At 38.2% G+C, this 13,231-nt stretch overlaps 1 protein-coding gene across 1 annotated transcript in view; it reads right to left on the bottom strand.

Moving 5' to 3' along the window:
• LOC148938769 (uncharacterized) overlaps positions 1-463 on the bottom strand; it is a gene marked incomplete at its 3' end in the record, with an annotated part of 160,790 nt that extends 160,327 nt beyond the window's left edge. Inside the window, exon 1 of the mRNA XM_089107551.1 lies at positions 173-463. Coding sequence (XP_088963677.1) covers positions 173-463 — 291 coding nt within the window. The remainder of the gene's footprint in view (positions 1-172) is intronic.
• Positions 464-13,231: the final 12,768 nt, after the last annotated feature.

Raw genomic sequence — 13,231 nt, 5'->3', positions numbered from 1 at the left:
GCACTTTTTTAGAAAGGTGTTCAATAACGAAAGACTGGGTCTCTCAAAGATTACGACCAATCGGGAGGCCAAGGTACGTAATGTGACTAGACGGTGTTACGGTAATTCCACCAAGCCTGACTGTAGCATTATCTTCAGGGCAATTAAAAAACAAAACAGCAGACTTTTCTACATTAAACTGCAAACCAATATCAGCGTAACTTTTTTCAAGACACGAGAAATTATTTTCTAATGAATAAAGCAACCGAGACAGATTTAAAATATCATCTGCAAAGCCCAGAAGTGACAAGTCAATATGCTTGCAAATATAACTCGGAGAGATAACATGTTGTGCATCATTAATACTGTTATTAAACAAAGTAGGAGACGTTATAGCCCCTTGCTTAATTCCCTTATGTACAGATATCTCCCCACTAAGGTCACCATCTTGCAAACGAACACGAAGCTTGAGGTTCCTATACATATCACGTAGTGACCTTACAATAGAAGAACGCACGCCTCGCTTACACAGATCAACCAAAATATGGGCATGAATCCCAGAGTCAAAAGCTCTCCTGGCATCATACTGACCTAAGATCAAAGTTTCGCGCGAGAGATGAACATCAAGTAATATGTTAGCAAGAAGATAAAGTACATGGGTGCACCCGAGGCCTTTTCGAAAACCAAACTGGTGTGGAGACATCTCACACTTATCATAAATCTCATCAAACAAAACAATCTCGAATAGTTTACAAAATACTGAAGATATCGTTACTGGCTGATACGAAGAAGACTGTTTGGCTGGCTTCCCCTTCTTTAATATCAGTATAACTATACCCAGACTAAAGCAACTCGGGACTATCCCTTGTGTCAAAATCATCTGAAACAGTAGGGCAATATGATGGTAAAGAACATAACCTCCTAAGGAAATATGTAGAGCACAAATACTATCGCAGCCTTTTGAGTATACCTTTTTCAGCTTTTTAACGGCCTTGCAAATTGTGACCGGTGACACCGAGAAATCGTCGAAGGTGTCGGTAAGCATAGAAGCCAGCTCATTCTCGTGATTAGACTGCAGAAGTGGATCAGGCGCTTTGAACTCGGACTCAAAGTAAGCACTCCACTAATTAGCAGAAATATTAGACGTAGGCTTGGCTTCTTCAGGCTTAGACCGAAGCGACCAAATAAGGTTCGGATTCTTACTGAGCTTTTGCACAAAATTTTCTTTGAGGGTTGCACGGTGGGCATCTAACACTTTATTGAACTCTCGTTTAGTATGGAGTCGAATCTCGTTCACTATTCCACTTCGTGGCTTCCCACTATCATGCCAAACTTTCAGCCATAGCTTCGCCGACGCACAAGCCGCCGCTAGTTCCGGATTTCTAGACCACCCTTTCACCTCTGATCTATTACGGATACGCTTCACAGGAACTGCTACACTCTCCGCGATACTCAGAGCATGCGATATTTCTGCACAGTACATGTTTATCTGCAGACGTATTTGACTTTCACTACAATACGAGTTTGCATTTCTCTGCAGCAGATGGAAGGGAACTTTTATCTTACTCAGGATATCCCCAGAAGTAGCCGCAAAGAGATCATTCGACGCTTGTTTCCAGTCACTGTATGCTCTCCATTGGGATTTGCACGGACCCGACAACTTTGGACAGTCCAGTGTTATTGACAATGACAAAAGGAAATGGTCAGAGTAAGAACCATCAGCTGCAACTTTTACTTTGTCACTCACCGGGAAGTTCGTTAACACATGGTCAAGATTTGAGACGGTGTTGGCAACACTGATAAATTTGTAAGCTTTGCCCTTATCAACGACATTTAACTGATCAGGAAGGGAACCTATAACGATTTGAGTCCTTTCAGATTCGGTATTAAGTAGGTCACAGTTGAAGTCCCCTGTTAATAGAACTTTTGTATTCCCAGGAATTTGAGCCTTCACGAAACGGCTTAACTGAGTACATGCACCCGTGAACTTGCTGTCCGAGAGGCTAGATCTATAATTAGTAGGAAGATAGAAGTTTATTATCACAGTATAGCAACCTTTAACAGCGAGGAAGTATTTACTTGATACTAAAAGTTCAGCCTGAAGAGACTTTCTCACCAAAGTGGCTAAACCACCAGATGGCCGACCTCTGGATTTCACACGTTCAGCTGGCCGAATAAAACACTGGAGTGAACTTGAGAACTTGAGCAGGTTAGTATTGTCCTCGGAAAGCAGGTGCTCTTGTATACAAATTAATTCATTTGTTAGGCTCATAGTATCAAGCAGAACTATTTTCTCAAGTGCTTTCCCATTTATATTCCAAGACAGAATGTTACACATTTTGGGAGCGTGATCCATCTTTCAAGTTTTTTCTGTTATCAGGACAGGTATATTGATAACATGTGTGCCTAGTCGAATTGCAATTCAGGCACCGAGTAGGATTTTGACAAGGGTTCTCAGGGGGGCTTGTGTGGCCAGTTTCTCTACAGCGGCTACAAGTTTCAGTTTCCTTACAGTCCGCCGCTATGTGCCCCACGTGATGACACCGATAACACCTTCGAGGCAAAAAGCAGAATTCTTCTAGACGGAATAGTTCGAAACCAATTTTCACATCGGGTTCGTTAAGGGAGCGGACAAAGCACTTTTAGAGGGGTAATACATTTTAAACGCTTGCGAATTGCCACACTTGATTGCTTTTTCACAGTCTTTTGACAGATTTTTCAGAAGGTCTTCCGTCACGTTGCTGGGGAGACGTTTCACTATACCGATGAACTGGGAATTAACAAGTCGATTGTCAATTTTATGGCTAATTTTGAGGGCAGCCGAGACTTTTTCAGCGGCCTGCTTCGAAGAGACTGACAGTTGCCATTCCTTATTTCTCCGCCTGAGCACTGCTTCCGCTAATGTTGTATCACCTGGTGCCAAGCTTGTTATAAAGGCCTTACGCTTTCCTGGATCGTCTAACTCAGGAGGCATATTTTTCACGACAACCGAGAATAGCTGTTTTTTTATATTTGGCGTTTTAGATACTGACGAGGAGCTTGTAGGCTAATTCTTGGAATCGGCAATGATTTTCAAACCATTGTTCAGAGTATCTAGCTTGCGGGAAAACTGTTGCAGCTCACTGTCCATTTTTCTCGTCATTTCGTTCACTTTGGTAGTAATACAGACTGCAATTTCGTCACCACACGTGGGAACAGACTCCGGTTCGAGAATAACGAAAGTCGGAAGCTCTTTACCGTCCTTAGCACAGCGCCATATGGCTTTTGCGATATCCGTCAAGTTATCACAGTCTTTTTTGCATTCGCGTAATCGTTTTTCATATCAGAGTTCAGCCTCATAGTAAATCCACAGCAGTTTTTTGGCTTCCATAATACTGGCACGATAAAAATACTATATTCCTTAGTTAACGAACATATCAGTCTTAATACACTTCGTCATGCATCTAGATACAAAGTTCAAAACTGGGTTCAATACCAGCACAATTTTCATTTCATTAATTTGGATTTAGTCCAAAATACATTCACCAATTTCTTTGATAATTAATAATATCGAATTCTAGGCAGATATTTAAGGGTTGAACTATATATTCAATATTTTTCTGGTGGTTACCTTGCAAGAAAAGTAAGTGAAGCGTTGAAGGCTGTCTACCTTGTCCCCGCTATTTAAGGGGCGAGCCCAGTGGGTACCATGGCTCTCGCTAACAACTCTCCACCCCCCCTCGGCTCACTTTTCTTTCCCCACCTCAATTTTAGCGTAAATACTTCTAAATATCAGATGTCCAATTTATTTAAAATCACACTGCTTGATAGCTAACCTCCAATATTTTCAGTGAAAAAATTTCAAATTCCTACCACTTTTACAAAATATAAATAAATGTCCAGAAACTTGGTTAGTAGATTAAGCAAAGGTTTTATCATAGGTCAGGAACTATAATCCTTTGACAAATATTGCGAAATCCAATGGCTTCACTGGGATTATAATTCACTGATAAAGCTTACTTGTTTGATAATATCCAATTTATGACAGATTCAAAATTAAAAATACCGTTTTATCAAGTTTTGGTTACTATTGAGCCGGGTCGATCCTTACTTACAGTTCGTTACCACGACCTGTTTGATAAGATTAGCCTTATGATTTAGCTTTAGTTTTTACATCGGAAATTTCTCAGACAAAGCATCTGATGAACTTAGAATAAAATGAAATTAATAGGAACGATTGGATTTACATATAAAAATAAATAGGTTTGACGAGTCAAAAGAGTCAAACAAGTGAGTCAAACAGGTTTGGCAAGAAGATAAGGTTAAGTCACAACCCCTTGGAATATATAGAAAAATTAAGAAGCGTGGGGAGAAGAAATATATCTAAAATTTGGGCTCCAAAATGATACTTTAAAATGGGCCTTATCAGTAAGGGGGAACTTTATGCCGCTTGGTGGGGAAAGTAAGTATTTAGGGGGGGGGGGCTAAGGTACGGAGTGGTCCCTTCTCTTGTCGGATGTGCGGGGAGTCTGAAGATCTAGAACATTTTATGTGTTATTGTGAAGAACTGAAGGTCCTTAGAAGGGAAACTTTTGGGAGGGATATTATGGATAGAAGGTGTTTAGAAAATAAAATAGGAGAGTAGTTGCAAATTGGATATTAGAAATTTGGGAAATTTTGTGAGTGTGGAGATGAGACATGAGGAGGGTTTTCTATCGTAGTGTTATTTTCAAAAGTGTTTGAACTTATTATTATGTTTTATGCGTTTTGTTGTATTTGTATTATCCATGGTCCATGGAGCTTTTGTGAGAAATATGTCTATCTATATATATATATATATATATATATATATATATATATATATATATATATATATATATATATATATATATATATATATATATATATATCTATCTATTCTAGAACTAGCAGTAGATTTTGAAAAAGAAAGGGGAGGAGTTTGTCAGTACAAGTTGTAGTTAAGGTTCGAAGTCATAGGTGTAAAATATATGTGGTTGTTGTGTTCTGCTTTACGTCGCTCAAATTTTGTATGTTTTTCTTTCATATGCTCTTAAAAAATAAGTTGCCAAGAAAGACTGTAACTCATGTTCTACTCAATTAAATTATGGTCAAACGTAACTTTCACCCCTCATCAGGGGCAGCAATTGCGGGATATCAGGGGAAATCTGTACCCTTGATCCCTCCCTGACTTTGAGAAATACTTTTTTGGTACTTTGATTGAAAAACACCTTTTTGGTATTTTTATTGAAAAAAATACAGATGACAAATTTTCCCCCAAGATTTTGAAAAATTACTTGCCTCCCATATGCAGTCTATCAATTTGTGTTCCTGGTTCTCACGTCTGAAATTAGTCACTTGAAAAGGGAATCCGAAAAATATGTTAAGGCTACTTTTTTGTTTATTATAAATGTTAGATTGGAAATAAAGCTTCAACATAGTCATCAGCAGCTCAAAACTAAAGATTTCTGGTATATTGCAAACCAACAATTATTCCATAATTTCGATTCAATAGGAGCAGTTTGGCGTGAAATTGTGCATGCAGAGAGGACACTATGGGCAGTTGTGTTATTTGGAAATTGTTTAGTGAGCAGATGTGAAGGTGGATTTTTTTCGGGTGGTTGTTTTGGATGGGGTGTCTTTAGGGTGGAAGTTATTGGGTATTAAACTGTGCAAGGGAGAATGAAATGAGAGTTTTGGGAATTGAAGCTGTTTGGGTGGGGGATTGTGTGACATGAAAGTGTGGGGATGGTTAATTTATGGGATCGAAAGATGTTGTTGCAGATGTTGCTGCGATTTTGTTGCAGTGAGTTGAGTTTGCTGGTGCAGGTTAATTTGCTGTTAATTTCAATTTGTTTTAAGTCTGTGTGGATTATTTATTGTTATTTCTAAGTTTAAGTCTTAAGTTTTTTATTTTCAAATTACAAATAAATAAATAAATAAAGTAAGCAACACTTTCGCACTGGAGACACCTATTTCTGTTGGTATTAGTTTTTTAATCTTTATTTGTATTTATTTATATTGGTTTTAGGTTTGACTCCCTATACAAGTCAATACTCGTTTTACTTTTAACATCGCTGTTTATTTCTCGTCTTTTTTTCTCTTTTAATTGAATCTTCAAAAAATGCGTACTGAAAACACATTGGCCAATGGAAAGCCGCTACCGTAAAGGCGAGTGTCGGCTCGACCTAATTTACTATCTCTATAGTTTTCTTTAACACCGCGATTCACTTCTTGTTTCTTTCTTTTTTAATTTAATCTTAAAAAAATGTGCACTGAAAACACATTGGTCAAAGGAAGCCAGATAACAAAAAGCGAGTGTCGGCTCAACCTAATTTACTATCTCTATGGTTTTCTTTATAATGCATTAAAAAAAAAAGCATGTACGTATGTTACTACTTATTCTGATTGCCTAGCAATGATATTGCCTGAGCTTCACAGATATCTCACAAAGTAGCTTCGATTATTTTATTGCATGACTTAATAATCATTTTTCTTGCAGTATATATTGTCATGGAATCCTATTTGGCGCAGGGCGTGTGAAAAATAATACTGCCAAGAATCAAAGAAACATGTGACATCGAAATGATCCCAATACTAACATGGATTCTAACCTTTCTAATCCCAAATTTGATTCAGTGTACTCCTAAGTCATCAAGGATTGTTGTGACAAAATATGGAATGGTGCAAGGACTAGTTGTGAACATGCCTGGGACATTGCAGTCTATCGAAATGTTCCTTGGAATACCGTATGCATCACCACCAACTGGGACTAATAGATTTTCACCAACGAGAACTATTACACCTTGGTCTGGCATAAAGATGGTGACAAAGGTGGAGCCAGTTTGCCCTCAGGCATTTCCCAAGGTTAAAAATGAAAGTGAAATGTTGAATATGCTACCGAAACCGAGACTGCAAATGCTTCGAAGACTTGAGTTATCTCTTCTTGAGCAGTCAGAAGATTGTTTATACCTAAATATATATACTCCTGTGAAAGGTAAGAGCATCGCTATCCAAGGGGGGAGGTAGACAGGACTGGGAAATATTATCCTACAGATTTTGGCGCTTTTACCCCCTCCCTCTCACCCTGGGCCAAGAGCCAAGTGGGACGTGAGCTAGTTGTATGTTTTCAAAAGTAAAATTTACTTTACTTGTTTAATTGTTCAGAAAACACAGTGGAATAGGAGGGGGTATAGGAGAATTTTTCTTAGGCCCAAGTTCAGGTTTCAACAACCCTACAAAAGAGCAATGTGATAAAAATAATACTTCGAGAGTGAAAAGGGTAATTTATTTTAATTTGGCTGATACATTCTATGCGCGTTTCACATGTTTCAGGTTTCCTATTTTTCTGGTGACCCAATTTATGACGCCTTTTCCGCTAACAAACCAGATTGTAGACTCATAACCTGTATTCTTAATATAAAATTCCATTGGGGACGAAGATCATGAAAATTTGGTATATGGTGTTTAAATCGATCATCGACGTTTGGGATCTGGTGTTTAAAGTCGAAAATGTGTATTCGACAACTTCGTTAGACAAAATTTTCTTAGGATTTTGCCAGATAGCTGGTTGGGTTTATAAATATTGTCATTCCCCAGATTACAACTCGACAGTTCAGTTTAGTAAGATTATTGATATACCAGAAACCCATAATTTCACATATACAGAAAATAAGAACTGTCACGAGATAAACGAAAACAACGACAGCAGAATACACAAAAGAATTAATACGAATAAACGAGAAAAGAAACAAACTATGTATTAAGTTTCAAGCCCATCATTTTAGAATTCAACTATAATTTTATAAAGTTTTTTGTTCAATTGATAATTTCTGTTTCAAGAACCTAATTTCGGCTCTGATAACTAAAAGAGCGACATATGCCATTTTGGTCAAAAATGAGCTATGTATGAGTCGTGAGCAAACTCAGCACGAGGAATTGAATGTTGCAGTCAGAATTGTTTCATCTTGTACCGTTACGAGGATAAAAAGAGACAAAAACAAGTCTTGACAAAAGAGGAGTATCTTATAAAGTTATAGTGGCATTTGTCGTCTCTTTTGTCAAGGAAAAAGGAGATATACACCAAAACTTCAATAATTTGAATTTGTACTGCTTTTATTATAATGCTGAAATTTAATTTATACTGCTGAAAAGAACATAAAAAGTTCGTTTAAAATATGTTCCATTTATCTCTAATAGTCTCATCCTTCAGAGCGACCAACGCCGCCAAACTTTTTTCTGTTTTTTGGCTCTCCTGAAAAGTTACAAGAATGGCGTATGTCGCATTTCTAATTATTACAGCCAATTTGACAGTGGAAAAGATTATTTGTTTTTGTTTTTGACGGCTTGATTGTATGAAGCGTTTTATTTATCTATATTTATATTATATTTACATTTATCTATAGTCATCGATTTAAAAAGAGGAAAATGAAGAGAACAAATTCAGTCTTGTTAAAAGGAAGCCTATTTATCTGAAAGATTGTATCAAGGAAATGAACAAACCGAGAGGAAATAATAATGGGTTTCAAACTGTCAGATAAAGTCTTATCTGGAAAATTTAAGTTTAACATGAATACCGATGACTATATATAAAAAACAAGATTTGAGATAATTTTCTTGTTTTTGGAAAGCGGAAAGAGGTTGTTCTCGTAAGACTTTCGTTTTTCGACCAGAATTCAAAATATGGTTTGTATAATATAGATAATTATATACTTTTTTGCATTAACTTTCACAACAAGACTGTAATTTATGGATTTGGGGCTGGATTCATTAGCAGAGAACTAAAAAAAAGTGGAAAGACCTACGAGTCATATTCTCAGAAGGGGCCTCCCCCAGGCCACTCGGCGCGTCTCCAGGTGACGGATAGGGGAACGCCCTACAGATATGTAGGGTACCTTCATTGATCAGAAGCGCGGACCAAAAGGAACCTAGTTCCTTGGAGTCCATAAATTGAAACTGGGGCATCCTCACGGGGGCCATAAATACAGGTGGAGGAGGAAGAAGGTCCTTCAGATGCAACTGAGCTGGGCCCACCAGCGTTTGGACTCGTCCCATCAACTGTAAACCTTCCCTCAGCAATGGGTGAAATTATATGGTAATTCCAGATACCATCATGGGAGGATCCTCTTCAGTAGGGCAACTGTGAAAGGGTGGAAGACATACATGACGGTGCCAACGGTCCCTGCTAGAAGCAATGAGGATTGGCTTGCCGTTGCTTCGGGAGTACGCCAAAAGGCTTTCCCACTTTATAAATTATTGGACATTTAATGAGATCACGACCTACGGCTACCGTGTTTGGGGAAACCGAGAAACAAATTACCGAATCCGGAAAAACTGACGAACAAGTTACTGCGTTATGGGAAACTGACGGACAAGTCGCCGCAACGAGCATTACGCTAAAGTTTCTTAGGGCTTTTAAGAATGCGTCTTATTGTTCTAATTAAACGGCCCTTGTGTTTCAGGATTTCTTAAGGGATTGGGACACAATTCAAACTTTAGCAGAAAGAGCGAGGTGTTGAGGAGGGGGAAAACCCCTTTATATACGTAATAATATCTGTTCGTTTTAAGTTTTAATGTTGCTCCTTACTTTCAGGTGCAATAAAATCTGTTTTTTAATTTAATTTTTGATTGTTTTTAAAACAGTGCTAGAAAATCTGGCCCCACCTCCACGGAAAAAAACCCTCCTCATGGAGATATTCTCTAGACAATTCAATCCTAGTGAAAATTTACCCCGGATAATTACTCTTAACCACTCCGCGCGCAAAATTGAGACAGAAAAGAGAAAGCAAGACATATAAAAATAATTTGTATAACAATTCTGGCAAATTTCCCCCAGTGTATAAATTTACCCTGACAAGTTAACTCCCTAGAAACCTCACTCCCTATGGGAAATTCCTCTGTGGAAAAACCCCAGCCGAAAATTTGTCCCCTCCCCCCATCCAAAAATGTATGCATACATCCAATAACAAATGCTATGCCCAAACAATGGGCAAATTTTATAACTTAAAGTCCTTTCCCCTGGGGCTCAGGGAGGGGGGGATCCTGTTATACCCAAAGGCATAGATATTGGGCCTTTCACCTATGATGAACAAAATGGATGTCTCAAAATTTTGATCGGATGATTTTGTGAAAAGGGGCGGTGGAGGGTGCCTAGTTGCCCTTCAATTTTTCACTCACTTAAAAAGGGAAGTAGAACTTTGAATTTCCTTTTGAATGATCCATCTACCGATAATCTAGGATAACTGGGTCGGTACGATCACCCTGGAAAAAATAAATAAACACGCATCCGTGATGTTTCTTCTGGCGAAAAAATACAAAACTCCACATTTTTGCTAATAGGAGCTTGAAACTTAAACGATTGGGTTCTCTGATACGCTGAATCTGATGGTGTGATTTTCATTAAGATCACTTTTCTTTTAAGGGGTGTTTCCCACTTATTTTTAAAATCAGGAAAATTTTCTGAGGCTCGTAGCCGTTGATGGGTAAGACTAAACCTAAAATATTTGATTGATTTACATATTTGAAATCAGCGTAAAAAGATGATTCTTTTGATATATCTATTGATATTGAAATTCCGTTTTTTATAGTTTTGGTTACAAATGAGCCGGGTCGCTTCTTCCTTACAGTTCGTTACCATAATCTGTTTGATTACCACGAACTGTTTGATTTGACAAATGGTTATCATTATAAACGTTTCAAACTCAGAGCCATGCAAATATTTTTAATGTGCAGTCGTGAAGGGTAGAGTCTCTGGGCTTGTTTCTAAGATTAATTAAAAAAAACCTTCGGAAAAATAAGTTTTTCAAAGAAAAGTAAAGGCCATTCTAAATTTAAGCACAGCAGATACAAATACCTGTTAAAATTCAAACTCAAAACGACCAGAAAATACTATTAAAGAATAAATGAAACCCAAAACGAACAGAAATCAAATAAACAATCATAGGAAAAAACATACAACAAGTAATAATATGAATGAACAAATAGATTTTTAGCGAGTAATAATTAGATTGAATGTGAAAGTCAAGCTTAAAACAAACAAAAAAACTTCTAATGAAGTATAAATGAAACTTAAAACGAGCAGAAATTAAATAAACAATCAATGCAAACAAACATACAATAGATATTATTTTAAATGAATAAATAAATCTTAAACCAAGTGGAACTTAAATTGAATATGCAAATCAAGCTTGAAACGAACAAAAATCACTACAAACAAGAGTTTGGGTATCGCCTACCTTACTTCTCTCACTGTAAAAGTCTAAAACCAACTGCGTTATTGGCGCTTTGGAGGGGGGAGGCTAGTTACCCTCCAATCTCTTTTGACTCTTAGAGAATGAACGAGAACTTTCAATTTCCAATCAAATGAACCCTCTCCGAAGTTTACACAAGTATCCCTTCCATAAAAACTATATATGCCCCCAGAGCATTACTTACAACGCCTGCCTCCGGGCTTTGGGGGGTTGCGTCAATACAGGAGTTTTAATTGTCTGACCTTTGAATTATTTTTATTTACGAGCATCCCTTTCATAAGAACCATACACGCCCCCAGGAAAACACTTACAACGCCTACCCCCTGGGCCCTGGGGGTTGTGTTGACACCGGAGTTTTGTTATCTATTTTTTTTACAGTTTTGAAGAAACTAGATATCTCAAAATTTGTAGGGGATGTGTTTGGGAAAAAAGGGCACGGGGGGGGGGCTAGTTGCCCTTAAATCGCTGGACTCTTAAAAAGTGAACTAGAACTTTCAATTTCCAATCAAATGAGCCCTCTATGAAGTTTATACGAGCATCCCGTACATAAGAACCATACATGCCCTTAGGGCATAACTTAGAACACCCTCTCCTGGGCCCTGGGGGGTTGTATTGACACCAGACTTTTCTTATCTGACCTTTGAACTATTTTTTTTAATCAAACTATCTATATCAAAATTTTCATCAGATGGGTTCGGGAAAAGAAGGCGTGGGGAGGGGGGGATAATTGCCCTTGGATCTCTTTTGACTGTTAAAAAGTGAACTCGAACTTTCAATTTCCAATCATATGAGCCCTCTCTGAAGTTTATACGAGTATTACTTTCATAAGAACCATATATACCCCGGAGCATAACATATAACGCCTGCCCCCGGGCCCTGAGGAGTTGTGTCAACACTTGCGTTTTGTTATCTGACTTTTGAACAATTTTGAACTTAATGGCTATCTAAAAATTTTTATCGGATGCATTCGGGAAAAAATGGGGGTGGGGGAGGGCTAGTTGCCCTCCAATCTCTTTTGACTCTCAAAAACAGAACTAGAACTTTCGATTTCAAATCAAATTAGCCCTCTCTGAAGTTTTTACGAGCATCCCTTCCATAAGAACCACATATTCCCCCAGGGCATACCTTACAACGCCTGCCTTCGGGCGCTGGGGGTCTGTGTCGACCCCAGAGTTTTCGTTTTATGCTCTTTGAACTATTTTAAAAAAAAATGGCTATCTCGAAGTTCTTATCATATGGGTTTGATAAAAAAGGGCGTGGAGGGGGGGCTAGGTGCCCTCCAATCTCTTTTCACTCTTAAAAACTGAGCTAGAACTTTCAATTTCCAATCAAATGAGCCCTTTTTGAAGTTTACACGAGCATCCCTTCCATAAAAACCATATATGCCCCCAGGGCACAAGTTAGAACGCCTGTCTCCGGGCCCTTGGGGGATGTGTCGGCACAGGAGTTTTTGTTATATGATCTTTGAACTATTTTTAACAGAATAGCTATCTCAAAATTTTTATCAGGTAGGCTTACATTTGGGAAAAAATAGCTTGGAGGGGGGGGGGCTGGTTACCCTCCGATCTTTACTGATAATCAAAAAGTGTATTAGAACTTTAAGTTTTCAATCCAAAAAGTACTTTCTAAAGGTTATACGAGCAGTACTTCCATAAGAACCATATATGCCCCCAGAACATAACTTATAACGCTTGCCCTGAGGACTGTGGGGGGGGGGGGTGTCATCCTTAATCTCCAGAATTTTCAACCATGTTGAACAAAATGGATATCTCAAAATTTTGATTGGATGTGTTTGGGGAAAAGGTGGGCGTGAATCACTTTCGATCTTTAAAAAGGGCACTAGCCCTGTGAATTTCCAGTCGAATGAGCCCTTTTTGAAGTTTCTATGACAAAGCTTTCTATAAAAAGCTTACATGCCCCCAGGGTATAACTTACAACCCTTGCCCTGAGGGCTTTGGGGGAGTGTCCTCCTCAAAAACATTATTTCTATCTGGTAATCAACTACG

Source organism: Artemia sp. Qi Xiang Cuo, unplaced genomic scaffold, assembly GCF_049724085.1.
Source record: "Artemia sp. Qi Xiang Cuo unplaced genomic scaffold, ASM4972408v1 HiC_scaffold_2950, whole genome shotgun sequence".
NCBI classification, from domain to species: domain Eukaryota; kingdom Metazoa; phylum Arthropoda; class Branchiopoda; order Anostraca; family Artemiidae; genus Artemia; species Artemia sp. Qi Xiang Cuo.
The sequence above is the reverse complement of the archived record's forward strand: the minus strand, read 5'-3'. Positions and strand labels throughout refer to the sequence as shown.